The sequence below is a fragment of the Callorhinus ursinus genome, unplaced genomic scaffold (genome assembly GCF_003265705.2).
Source record: "Callorhinus ursinus isolate GAN/ISIS: 27379988/994484 unplaced genomic scaffold, GSC_fseal_2.0 scaffold10, whole genome shotgun sequence".
NCBI lineage: Eukaryota > Metazoa > Chordata > Mammalia > Carnivora > Otariidae > Callorhinus > Callorhinus ursinus.
The window spans coordinates 25,295,619-25,309,436 of NW_027397072.1; the positions used below are offsets into that span (position 1 = coordinate 25,295,619).

General features: G+C 38.2%; 1 protein-coding gene across 6 annotated transcripts in view; it reads left to right on the forward strand.

Moving 5' to 3' along the window:
* Positions 1-13,818, forward strand: part of LCLAT1 (lysocardiolipin acyltransferase 1) — a 189,504-nt gene that overhangs the window by 113,753 nt on the left and 61,933 nt on the right. For all 6 annotated transcript variants that reach the window (XM_073897221.1, XM_073897226.1, XM_073897225.1 and 3 more), the window contains one exon: positions 1,923-2,039. In XM_073897221.1, coding sequence (XP_073753322.1) covers positions 1,923-2,039 — 117 coding nt within the window. The remainder of the gene's footprint in view (positions 1-1,922; positions 2,040-13,818) is intronic.

The window sequence follows — 13,818 nt, forward strand, 5'->3', positions numbered from 1 at the left end:
TTAATAAATGAGTGCCCTGGAGCTTTATATACAATACAAAGCCCCTACTTTCATGAAGCTTACATTCTATGAGGAAAGACAGAATAAAAAAACCAGTCGGTTAACAAAATACGTCAAGTATTCATAAATGTTGTGCAGAGAAATAAAGCAAGATAAGGACAGGGAGAGGAGTAGATAGGGCAGAGTACTCTTTTATGTAAGGTGGTTAAAAGAAGTCCCTTAATTTCTGTGTAAGTAGAGACTAACTGAACAAAGCAGAAAACGTTGCAGGTGTCTGGGTACAAGGCATTCTGGGTAGGGGAAAGAACATCTGCACAGACCCTGAAGTGAAAACATGCCTAGCTGGTTTGAGAACACAGAATAGCCCGTACTCTCTTCAGAGTGGAAGGAGTGTTGGCACTGGAGTGTTACCAGCAGTGCGCTGACAAGACAGGAGGCTGTGGTCAGAAAGAGGGAGGCTAGTGCAGTTACTAATAATCAGAGTCCGGGGATGGGTAGATGAAGTGGGGATAGAAGGAAGAATCTGTATTTCTTTGTGTCTCTGATTATTATCTCTACCTCCCCACATTGTGACTATGTTTTTAGAACTACTTGTATTCCCATTCTGTAGCAGAGTTCAACTTTGTCCTCAGATCCCCAAAGTCTGTGATGAAATGGAAGAGGAAGCTGAAGAGTAGTTAACAACTTATCTTTGTAGTGTCCCTAGGATTCCTCATTCCATGGAAGGGCCTTCTAGCTGTCTATCAAACACTGTTTTGGAGTCCCATGCCCAGGATATTCTCCTCAAATGAACATGAGAGGAGCTTATTCCTTTTCATGTTTATAGCCTATACTTTTGTCTTGCTGGGGACTGTGAATATTTAGCTCTTTAATTCGGTTCCTCGATTAAAAAATAGTGTGATACTTTTTAGAGGCATATTCTTTGAATATTTTAGTGTTGTGGAATCCATATACGGTTTTTTGAGGTTTGAGGACTCCGTGATCTTAAATTTATTCCTAAGAAGTATGGGTTTATATAGAGAAAGTTTTTTTTCTTGTGACTTGGAATAGTCTGTAAATTTCAGGATGCAGCTGAGAGTTGCAGATTCTAACATCTGCTGTCATCAGAAGGTATTTCATGATCTCTCCCAGCAGTTGAGGCCAAAATTCTGAACACTACTTTTTCCAAATATATTTGCTGAATAATGGGTTTGGTTCTTCTTGGAACTTATAAAGTTACCTCATGGAATGGAAAAAGAAGTTTTTGCCAATAATTGGAACATATACTTGACTCTGTAACTATATTCAGCCAAACCATGTTCAGATGTTTGAACATGATGTGTTAATCATATGCCCATTCTGTTGGGGAGTGGTTTTGGTTAGTAATATTAGCATGCTCTATGCTTGAGCAAGGCAGACATTTCACTTTGCAATGAAGCCCTAAATTACTAGGTTAAAAAAAAAATGTTGAGTTGATATATTTGACGTACTGGCTACTTGTTTTTTCTGGATGTCTCGGTCCTTATATTTTATTAGTATCTTAGTTATATTAGCATCTTTTGTTATTTCAGTTTTTATTATGTAAAGACTATTTTATGAAAATTTTAGCTTATTCGTATTTTATTTGTATTTTCATTTTTGTTGTACATTGACTACTTTATAAAATCCCTTAAATAATTTTAAAAGATTTCAATATGAATTTCAGTAAACAGTTATAGAAAGTCCTATTAATACCTTATTATAAAAATTTCAAAATTCCAAAAACTCTACCATCTTTTGTCAGGGACTAAAGTGTTTGTATCTTCTCATTCGACTCATATATGCTATATTCAGTAATTACAGATGAATTAACTGCCATTTTATCAAAAAAATCCTCCACTATTTCCTTATCTCACTTGTATTCCTTTATTTTATTGCTTCTAACAGTCTTTTGTTTTGTTTAGAAAACAGCAAGGCTCGAAGTAATGATTTTGCTGAAAAGAATGGACTTCAGAAGTATGAGTATGTCTTACACCCAAGAACTACAGGCTTTACTTTTGTGGTAGAACGTCTAAGAGAAGGTAAGCACCCATCTCAAAAGGCTGTTTTTTTATGTAAGTGGCAACAATTGTTAAACTTTGTATGTAGCCCTTCAGAATTTACAAAGCACTTTTCATGTTTTTTCTGAAGATAAAAGATACTGTGTTTTTATACTCGTTGACCCCATGCGCTAACATGTCTTATTATATATTCTTTAGAAATATCAGAGATAAAAAAAATATCAGAGATAACTTTATTAAATTTTTTGTCCTCTCAGAATAGATGGAAAATAATACAATTAGACTATCATTCTATTTTCAAATTTTTCTCAAAGCACCAAAACTGTCTTGAAAGTATCTTAACACTTACACTATTGTTCTTTATAGCTTAAAAAGTATTTTTGCAATTATTATTCCACTGACTCCAACAGATGATTCTGGTTAGTAGGAAGGCAAATACTACCTCCATTTTGTAGTTAAGTAGAACTGGCATCCAGGGAGGTTAGGGATAGAATGGCATTCTTCTGCTTCCTAGTTTGTAGCTTATACTACTACCTCACGCTTCCTCAAGAGCCGTGTCTATTGATGGGCATATCAGGACAAGGTGATTCCATTGATGGTATCACATCCATTTAAATGTGTACATTTTCATATTTTTATGTAAAAAAAAATTATACATCTTGTTTGTTTATATATTGATACATACATGTGTTGAGACAAATAACACATATGAATATATATGGAAAAGGAACTATACAGAAACATGCTGAAGTGTTACTAATTTTACAAGAATGATTTAAAGCCGAGTCACCTAGTGCAGGAAAAATCTTGTTTGCATGTTTCTGCTTTCCACTCTGATTTCTACCAAGCCATACTGTATGATGATGACATCATGACAAATTATCACCCTCATCTGATAATTTCTACATTGTCATAAAACTGCTTGTGGTTAACATGAAAGATGTTGAACCCCATTATGTAAGAAAAGGTATAAAGTTCTTGCATCTTTCCCTAAATAGCATCACTGTTGTTCCTTTAGGGTTTAATGTACTTTAAAGTACAAAGTATAACCTCAGTTAATGAACTCTGCCAGGATGAAGCACCTTTACAACTAAGTACCCATGACTTAAAAAAAAATGTATAGTCAATCCAAAATTACGTTGGTAAACTAAAAGTGTTTTCCCTATTAGTTTGGCTTGCTCTTGAAATTCTGTGGTCATAATTGATATGAAATGGACTTGTGGGCTTGATGGTCTTATTGCACATGAATAGTAAGTATCCATCTACCCAATGAAGCCCCTGCAGAACACAATTCTTTATGACTGTGGAATGGGTCAGAGAGGCACTGAGACATTCAAGTGATGATTTTTTTTTTTTTTTGAATGTGGTACCGCTTAACTGTGGCATCCAGCTTATGCTCACCCTTCTCATTCAACAATACGTTTTCTATTTCCTCACTAATCTGACAGCTTATAGTATTTAATGATTTCTGTAAAGGTATTTCTGACATCATGGAACACATTCATCTACTAGATTTCTCTGTAAACACAAGCATGCTGTTGGAACACATCTTTTACTAATAAAGATCTTCCTAAATGTAGGCAGGATAATAGATTATCTTATAGTGGATAAGGATGTTATCTGTAGAGCTCTCTGTTCTGAAATCTGGAAGATATTTTAGTGAGCTGATTTATAACTTTGGGGAATGTGTGTTACTTAGTCATCACTCAAAGCACTAGTCAACAACCACAGTGTGTAATTTTTCCTGCTAGAACTGGCAGCTGATTTCCCCCCCCCATATCAGTAAAAAAAAGAGAACCAGTTAGATGTTTCTGTTTACTTCAGTTATAAAAGTAGGATATATTATACACTATAATAAATATGATTATGATTATAATAGTAATAGCAGCTAACATTTATTGAGCATTTACTAAGTACCAGGCATTGTGCTAAGTATCTTGTATGCATAAGGTCAGTTAATCCTAATAACCATACATGGTAGTTACTGTTACTAATAACTTGTAGGGCAAAACTGAAGCAGAAACAGGTGAAAAAGCTTGTCAGAGTTACTGGAATCTGGTTCCTCTGACTGAATATCCAGTGCTCTTTCTACTATGACTTGGTACCTCTTGTATTTGTAGTATGATTTTAGTTAACAGAATCTCCAAATCATAAAGCACTTTGGTAACAATAGTGAACTGGATGGTTTTCCTCAAAAAAGAGTTTTAAAAAGAAAAAAAAAAAAGTGAAATGGCCAGATCATGGAGGGATGGTGGTCCCAAAGGAGGAGATTATTGTTCTGCCTAAGATAAGGGTAGCAGGCACACCTAAGGAGGCATCAGGTGGAGAGTCAAAGTCAGCTCCACTCTCAGGGAGCAGGGGGTGGTGTCAAGTGAACACAGTTACATCAAGGATCAGAGGTGAAGAGGACCTTAGAAACCATCTAGTCCAGAGTACCCTTCCGAGAAAAGAAATTGAAACCTTAGAAAGGACTAAACCCAACTTTCTGACCTTTAGGTCCCTGAGATCTGCTTTTGATAATCAGTTATGGGAAAAAGAAGCTCTCTGTTAAATGACCATTGTAAATAAATTATTCCAGTGGAATCCTAGAGACCATGTATTAAAATGAATTATCATAAAGTATCATCTTCGCTGCTCACGAATATAACTAAATTCAGTGTTGCTGACATCTGTTTGGCAATCAGCACTAATAGGCGCATGAGAAGTTTAGGACATCAAGAAGCTAAGGATGAAGTCTTACCAAGAAGAACTGAATAAATGAAAATGCAAAACGAGGAAAGTAGCTTCTGCGCCTCTGTTCAGAATATATTTCACTGAGATTAAGAACATTTAGAAAACACACACTTATCCTGAAACATAGCATGCATTATATAACGTTATATAGATGTGTCATTTCTATAGTAGTAACTGCAAGAAATTTACCGAGTACCTTAAATTTCACCATTAATCTGCTTGCTTTATACTTTTATTAGATCACAACCTTCTTGAAGGTATGGAATGTTCTGCACATAGTGACTCAATCAGTATGAGTTGAGTTAAATATTTTTTCTTTTATCTGAAAAATAGTGTCCTAGCATGTTCTCCTCAGTATATATTAACACTGATAGATCTCAGTCATGGATGATTTCAGGTGTACCTCTAATCACAGCCTTTCAGTATGATTATGTAAGTTTTTTCAGTACTAGATTAATCCACACCCAAAAGGAATTTTCTTTGTTTTTCTTTTAAGATTTTATTTATTTGAGAGACAGAGTGAGTGAGAGAGGGAACACAAACCAGGGGGAGAGGCAGAGGGAGAAGCCGACTCCCTGCTGAGCTGGGAGCCCAATACAGGGCTCGATTCCAGGACCCTGACATCATGACCTGAGCAGATGCTTAACCGACTAAGCCACCCAGGTGCCCCCCAAGAGGAATTTTCTAACTTAGAGGAAGAAAGGCTTTTATATGAGAAAGTTTTTTTTTTAATTGACAGCTATAATAAATTTGTCAAAATTTTAAACTTGTAATTCATTCTCACCAAAAATTAGTAATATCATCATCATCATCACTGGTGCTTCATCATTTTTAACGATAGCTTTACTCTTCCTTGATTTTAAATAAATAAAGATTTGGTCCCACCATTATTTGATTTTGTTAAATGTTTTGTAAGCAATTACTGAGCTATAACCATGCAATAATTACTTTCACCATTAGGCGGCACAAATGTGTACATTTCGAACAATCTGAAGTTAGGTTGAAGTAGTTGGGGGTGAGAATAAAACACTTCATATTTGTTGTTTAAAATGTGACCTTGCCTACAAGAAGTTTATAGTCTTCGTGGGTAGATAAGAATACACATGGAAAAAGTAAAAAAAATATATATTATGCAATATAATTACATGCTAAATTTTATAGTATATCATATATAAATGTTTTGCTGAATAATTATAGGAGTATTCGGTAAAGAGAGATCATACGGGGTTGAAACACTTCACTTCTTTAAGAAGCTGCATCCCCCTTGGACCCTGAAGGCTGTGTGTGACTTGGACGGGCAGAAACAAGGATGGCCGCGGGCAGGAGAGGAGGAGTACAAGAGGGCGTGGACTTTGGGCCGGCAGGAGGCTGAGCGGTAAACAGGCCCAGTGAATGCGATCCAACTGAAGACTTGTACTGTAGATGAACGGGCAATAGTTCAGAAGGCTGTTTGGAGCCGTTGCTGGAAAACTTAACTCCTGCCCACAAAAAATTCATGTTTTTAGTCATATATTTCTAGCTGAAGTCATTTCAGGCAAATCACCTCATATGTTAAGGCTCTGAAACATCATATAGATATATTTAAGTTTTGGTTTTTTAATTCCAAGTAAAATAATCCATATTTTATTTTTATTTATTTTTTTAAAGATTTTATTAGAGAGCACATATGAGCAGGCGGGGAGGGGCAGAGGGAGAGAGAGAAGCAGACTCCCTGCTGAGCAGGATCCTGAGATCATGGCCTGAGCGAAAGGCAGACGCTTAACCGACTCAGCCACCCAGGCGCCCCTAAAATAATCCATATTTTAATCTATGTTTAGCTCATATGCCTAAAGTCTAAATATGAAAGATGCCTTCTTTCTACTAATCTAGGATACAGGGTTAGTCACTAAGGGAAAAAAAACTCCCACTAGGTAATTTGGATTAGCACATCTGATCAAACTCTTCAGTCTGTATTCAGGGAGAGAGAATTGCTTACTGAACCCCCAGATTACCTGTATAGTATCTGGCAGTCCTGTGTTTGGCTCCCTCATTTTGGTCTACAGTTCTTATTTGCTCCAAGAAAGTTGGCAGTTGCCTAGAAAGTAAAAGCAGTATGCCAGTCATAGATAGCTCAGTCTTCAGTGTTTTCAGACTGTTTTAATTTCTTGGACTTTCTGCTTAGTGCACGACTAAGCATGACTTGCCTGTAACAAATGTTATAGTGAGGGACCAAAGATGGCCAGTAGGAGCCATCACTCTCTGTGGCTCACACTGCATTTATCCTAGTTGATGAGCCTCCCCCAGGATTGCATTTCAGTGACCCTTCCTAACAGCTAGCATATTCTAGGGGGCCAGGAAGAAAGGCAGACAAACTATTGAAATATTGGGTGCATTAAATGCCATGCACTCTGACTTTTTCTTGTGACTTTTTATTGCCGAAAACTATGAAAAAGGGTAAGACCTTTCCCTTGTTTAAAAAAATGTAATTATACAGTAGCTCTTTGACATTTGCTAGAATATTTTCTGAAACCTTTTCCGTTTCCCCAAATTTGCAAATCTCTGTAGCATAGCAGTTGACTCTCTTTTGAGACTGTTTTACAGAGAACGAAGCTTTTATCTATTTATGGTGATGAATAGAATACGACAAACCTAAATTAAATTTGGATAGTGATCAGTAGGAAAGCACATGGATCAACTAAGTGTCTTGGTCCCACACATCACGAAGCAGAAAGGATTTAAATTTGCCTCAGCAAAATTATACATGATTACATGTCAGAGACCTTTGGAGCCTCTCAGGTCGAATCTCTGAATGCCATAGTATACCTTTAGATGTTTAATTGCATTTCTGTTGTTTTCTTTATTCATTTTAGTTCTCTTTCATAGCAAAAAATCTGAGCTGCTCATTTAGGACAGATCTTGGCATTGTGTTAATGAAAACAAGTCATGACAGCCTTAATGAAAAGTGACAGAAGCCCTATGTTCTGTACATAAAAACAACCATCTAACAAGTACCTACCATGTGCCAGGCACTGAGTCGTTCACGTGTTTCTCTACTCTGCCCATGCAGTGGTAACACCCAGGGAGCTATTTAGAACATAGATGCTGAGGTCTGGGCTCAGACCTGCTGAATGAATCAAAGTGTGAAGGTGGGGTCCTGAGCTCATAGCTACCCCGCTAGTCACTGTCCTACAGACCACTTCATTTTTGTGACTGCACTAGGCAATGCTTTGCCCCATGCCAGCCCTGAGGAGACAGACTCACTTTAGCAACTTGGCCAGGGTCACATGGCTACTGAGTGGTACAGGGTTTCAGCTCAGCTCTATTTGATGCCAAAGCCCATGTTCTTCCCACTATGTAGTAAGTTAACAGTTTTTCTTTGCCAAATGCTACAAAAATGTAATCTTTGTAGGGTTTTTTTTTTTTTTTTTCTTCTCTTTCCAAGACTTCTCTCTGGTACCCTTGGCTATACTGTGCATTTTGTTTAGACGGAAAAATATATCAAGGGTTTCCTTTTTGTAAAGCACATCCTTTATTTTTCTGGCTCCTATATTTACTGGCTCCTCCTCCATTTCTCTAATCCTTAAAACAAAGAAACATGACACTCATACTATCTGTCCTTTCAAATTGTGGTTCCGTTTTTTTTTTTGCCACCAAGTCTCAAAAAAATACCCTGATGACCTGATTTTTCTTGGTACTAGCTCATTTCCTATAAAAACAGGATATTATAAAAATATATTTTTTATAAAAAATTGGAAAATTAATTATGAAGAAGAAAAAGGTACCCATAGTCTGGTCAGTTACTTCTCAGAAATACTGGTGCATATCTTTTGACAGAAACTCTTGTGTTTTTCCACATGTATTCATGTATAGCAAACCAAATTAAAATCAGAATATTTTGTTTTAGAAAGTTTTAACTTATGTTCATGTGTTCTCATTATCCTTAAATAATTTTTATAAGTATATGTTAATATATGCATATATCAGATAGAAGGACCACTATTTATTAAATTAGTTGTCTATTCAAAGTTAAAACCGCTTCCAATTTACCACCCTTATAAATAATACCAAAGTATGCATAAATCTCTGTAATTCTTCCCTTGGGATATATTTCCAAGTCTAATTACTGAGTCAAAGAGTACACATTTTTTAAGGGTTTTAAAAAATTTTATTCCTACTCTGTCCTATTTCAGTCGGCCACCAAATTCTATTGATGTTGCCTTCTAGAGAGACATCCCCCTTCCTCTGTTTTCACAGTGGCCTGAATGAATGGGATCCCATTACTTCTCCTTTTTACTTGCTGGCTTTCTGACTGTTCTGCCTCTGGTTTCTTTCCTAATCCATATTGCACTCAGCTTTCAGTCATTCTTCATAAAGTATCACTCTGACGTAACTGTGTATGTGCTCACTTGTTCAGAAAATGTTTTTTGGGTACATACGTTGTTTGGCCTGCTGAGATACCAAGACAGCCCATTCCTGTGAGTATCATAAGGTATAGAAAACAATCATAATGCAGTGTCATAAGAGAGATGAATAGAAACCCTATCTTGAGGACATAAAGAAAGGTTAGTCTCTCTCTACCTATAGTGACACTGAAGAGGTGGCATATGAGCTGAGAATTACATAATAATTGGCATTTTCCAGGGAGGAAAGGCATTTAAATATTTGCTTTACTTCCATATTCCTTGGTCAAAACTTTCTATAATATGGTTCCAATCTGCTTTTTAAATTTTACCACTCAGACCCCCCCCCCCTCTTCCCGCCATGTGAGCCAACCTATATGAATTAAGTGACTATTCTTGACTGTGCCTTATGCTTTCTGAATTTTGCCTCTGGTTAAGTCCATCCAGGCTAAAACCTGCAGTGTTTTGCTCTTTTCTTTAACCTCTGAATACTATTCTTCCTTTAATGATCTTCTTCTAAGTGTCCATTCCTATTTCCCCTGGCTGGCAGTCATCTGAACTGAGCATCTTTCATTTTCCTCTCTAGTAGGGCTCAACATAGAGGACCTTTTACTAATAGTTGCTCTAATACATTTTTATTTCTTAGCTTCTTAAAAGGACAGCAGTGGCCATGTCACCTAGACCATTAGGGCAAAGATTTTCTCAATCCACTGAATACCCTTCCGTCCGTATCTTACCTCCCCTGTTAGCAATAGCTGACACTGTTGATTCTTGTTGAAATCCTCTCCCCCTCTGGGCTTCTCATTTTTTCTCCTACATCTCTGGCCACTTTTCAAGACTCTTATGCAGGTTCTTCCTACCTAGGTCTCCGTTCTGTGTCTGAGTTCTTCATTAAGGCTCTCCTGGGTTCCTTTGTTCTCTCACTCCACACATTCTCCCCGGCCGTGTCACTCAGGTTGGTGGCTTAAATGGTCATCCACATGCTCATGGCTCCTGAGTCTAAATCTTCTGTTCATAAAGCCCTTCCTTAGTGCAGAGCTATACGTGTGACCTTTAGCTCTTTGGAGGTGCTGTCGGCACTTCATCTTCAGTGTTGAAAATGAACTTGTCATTTCCCCCTAAACTGCTTTTCCTCCTATATTCCCCACACTGTAGAATGCTGGTGGTGTTATGATGATAATGATAATAATGGCTAAGATGGAGTACTTACATGCCAGGAGTGGTCTAAGTGCTTCACATGAACTCAGTCATTTAATTCTTAAAGGAGGTTTTATTATCATCTTCATTTTATGCATAAGGAAACCGAGATACAGAGAAGCTAAATAATAGTCCAGGGTTTCCACCTTTGAAATGGCAGAGCTGGGAATCCAGCTGTGGAACCTTTGCCTTAAACAATATGTATCATTGACTCACTCCATTTATAATTTGGGTGTCATTCTTGGATCAACCCCCTCGCTTTTCTCGCAGACAGTGAAATCCCAACCAGTGCCTTTGGGTTCTGTCTCTTCATTGTCTCTCAGGTTCATTCTTTTCCTTCTCACTGCCATGATATCTCCCCTAAACTATCATACAGTGGTTCAGCTGATCTTCCTAGTTCTGGGCTTGCCTTAACCAGTCCTTTCTACACATTGAACTGGAATGTCAAGCCTTTTTCTAAATGAGGGTGGCAGCATGCTAAGTTAGGTGCTCAGGCTCTGGAGCCCAAAGACCTGGGTTAGAATCCTGGCAACGCCAGAATGAGCAGCGTGTCCCTCAGTGAGCCTTAGTTTCATCATCTGTAAAATGGAATAACAACAATGCTTACTTTATAGGACTCTTGTAAGGATTCAGTGCAATATATAAAGCACTTAACACAGTGCCTGGAAAAGAACAAGCACTCAGTAAATGTTATAGTGCAAATCTGATTGTGTCAGCTTCTGGATGAAACTTGTCCCGGGTTTCACAATGCTCCAAGGTTAAATTTACTTTAACATGGTTTACCAGGCCTTCATGACCCAGCCCTTGCTTACTCCTTCTGGCCTCTCATCTCCTTTGTTGTCCCTTTTGTCCTTGCCTTCCTGAACTGCTTCCCACTCCCAGAGTGCACAGTACTCTGGAACCTTCCCAGGGCATAGCCCCTCCTACTAGCCTGTAGGTCACAGCTTAGCTAGCAGTTCGTTCAGGAAGCCTTCCCAGCTGTCTTAGACTTCTTTGTTCCCCATATGAATGCTTTCGCTCCTATACTTGCCCTGTATAAATGTTTTCGCTACTGTCTTATTCTTGTTTAATTGTCTCTTTCATCTATTAACTTTGTTTCCTGACCTTTAGAATCCAGTCTGTCTCATTGACCATTTTTATCTCCAGGCTTCAGCATAGGCCTAGCATATAATCCTCTTTAAATTTTTTGAACCTATCAGCTAACTGGCTGATGTATTTTTATACCCTATGTTCCCACGAAGATTTAAAGTGGCCCACTTAAGTATGTATGCTACAATGACAGCAGCACAATATTAGAGAATTAAAGGGTCAATAAGTGTGTGAGGTTGGTATACAAAATATGTTTATAAGGTTAATATACAAAATATATAGGATTCTATGTTCCTATAAAATACGGGTCCATAAATTGGCCCTGAGCTTTCTGGCATCTTCTCTAGAGGGAAACTGAATGGTATCATTGACAAGATCCATAAGATTAAAGCAAATCACATGCTCAGAAAAAGTATGACCATTTCTGAAGGACTTGGGAGAAGGATCTCCTGTGGTTCCTCACAGAGGACATCGTGCACTATTGTGACCAGTGCCCTTACTGCATCTTTGTTAAATGTCCCACATAGGGGCGCTTGGGTGGCTCAGTCGGTTTAGTGTCTGCCTTTGGCTCCGGTGATCTCAGGGTCCTGGGATTGAGCCCCACATCGGGCTCCCTGCTCAGCGGAAGCCTGCTTCTCCTTCTCCCTCTGCCTGCCACTCCCCTTGCTTGTGTGCGTGCTCTCTCTCTCAAATAAAATCTTAAAAACAAAACAAAACAAAACAAAAAACAAAAAAAACGTCCCACATAGCCTCAGGGCATCCATCCACAATGGCTGACAGGAGAATGAGAAAGAGCAGTTCAGCGCAGTCTCCTAAGAGGCCAGAACATCAGGCTATGTATGATTTAGAGTGTCTCAACTCTAAAGGTTGGGAGAGCCTGCACATCTTCAACCCATTCTCCATGAATGGGATTTCACTGAGATTCAGGTGAGAAATAGTTCACATTGCAGTTTGATTACTCTTCCTAAACATCTGTTCTACAGATACCTTGTAGTTCGAGTTGATGTGTGGGGCCAGGGGCTTTTACTAGTAGGATTCTCCTAGGGACATTGAGGAGCTTACTGAGTGAAGCCTCCTATGTGAAGTAAAGGCAACCTCACCTCTGAACTGAGGTGGGCCAGTGTGTTTTTCACAAGACCGCTGGGATTTAGGTTTTTTTGTGTCCTCTGCAGTGCTTAACAAAATGGTGCCTTGCACATCAGTGGACCATTGTCCAAAACTCAGTCCCTATCTGGCCTTTCTGGACTTGTTTCTTGCTGTGTGATTCCTTGCCCTCTCTTCAGTCCAGCCATATGGAACATACTTTTCTCATGCTGTTCCTTTTCCTAAACTGCCCCAGTCATCTGGGTATCTCCTGTTGATTCTTCAAGATAGTTCAAATGACTTTTCAACTTCACACAGTCCCCTGACTTCTCCAAGTTATTGGGGTTCCCTCTTCTTACTCTCATTTATGCATTTGTCTTAATCACTTCTTTCATTCTCTTTTATAACCAGGTTTTTTGTTTTGTCTCTCTCCCCCTTGGACTCTGAGCTCCTTTAAGGTAGATAACTGTCTCATTTATTTCTCTATTTGAGCTCCTTGTGTGCGGTCATGAATATTACAGGTACTCAATAAATTTATGGTTTGTACAGATTTTTTAGATGATCTGTTTTCAGCATCTTACACATACATATGCATTGCATATGCTTATCTATGCACATCTGATTAGTAATGCCCATACCACCTTCAGGCTGGTGATCAGACACTCAGCAGATATTAACTCACATGGACCCTTTCATTGCCATAGAGATTTATGACAGTGCTAGAGGGCCACATAAGCAGGTGTACAGTAATAAATGCTGTCTTAAGACAGTTTTCTCTTTTAATTACCAAAGAACAAAAGTAAGGCTGATTTTTTTTGTTATTGTTCTGTTTAGATAACTTATACTTTTATAAGGGACATAAGAGCATGTTATTTTTAACTGAACAAGGTCTTGGCATTTGATCATGTAAAAATCAGTATGGAATTGGGGTTAAGTAGGGTTTCCCAGTTTATTAGTATTTCTCTCCTCAGTGAGTTTCAGATTCTGAGATGGTGCTAAGGAGACAGTCACTGCAGCCTAGAGCCTCTCTGTTTGACTTAAGTAGGGGGAAAATCTTGGCCTGGGGCTATCTACTGTTTCTCTAACACCAGCCAGCTGTGATAAATGCTTGCTAGTGTTGAAGGTAGGCCAGGATGGTAATGAGTACATATCTTATGGCACCACTAATAAAGATTATCGAAATATATATTCTTAGTATTGGTTAGGTTATTTTCATAGGTGAGTGAAAATTATATACAGTGGTATATTTTACTCATTCAGAAGGCTTATCTTTGCCTAAATATTGATGCTCTGTTACAGTGTTTATATTGTTTTCTCAA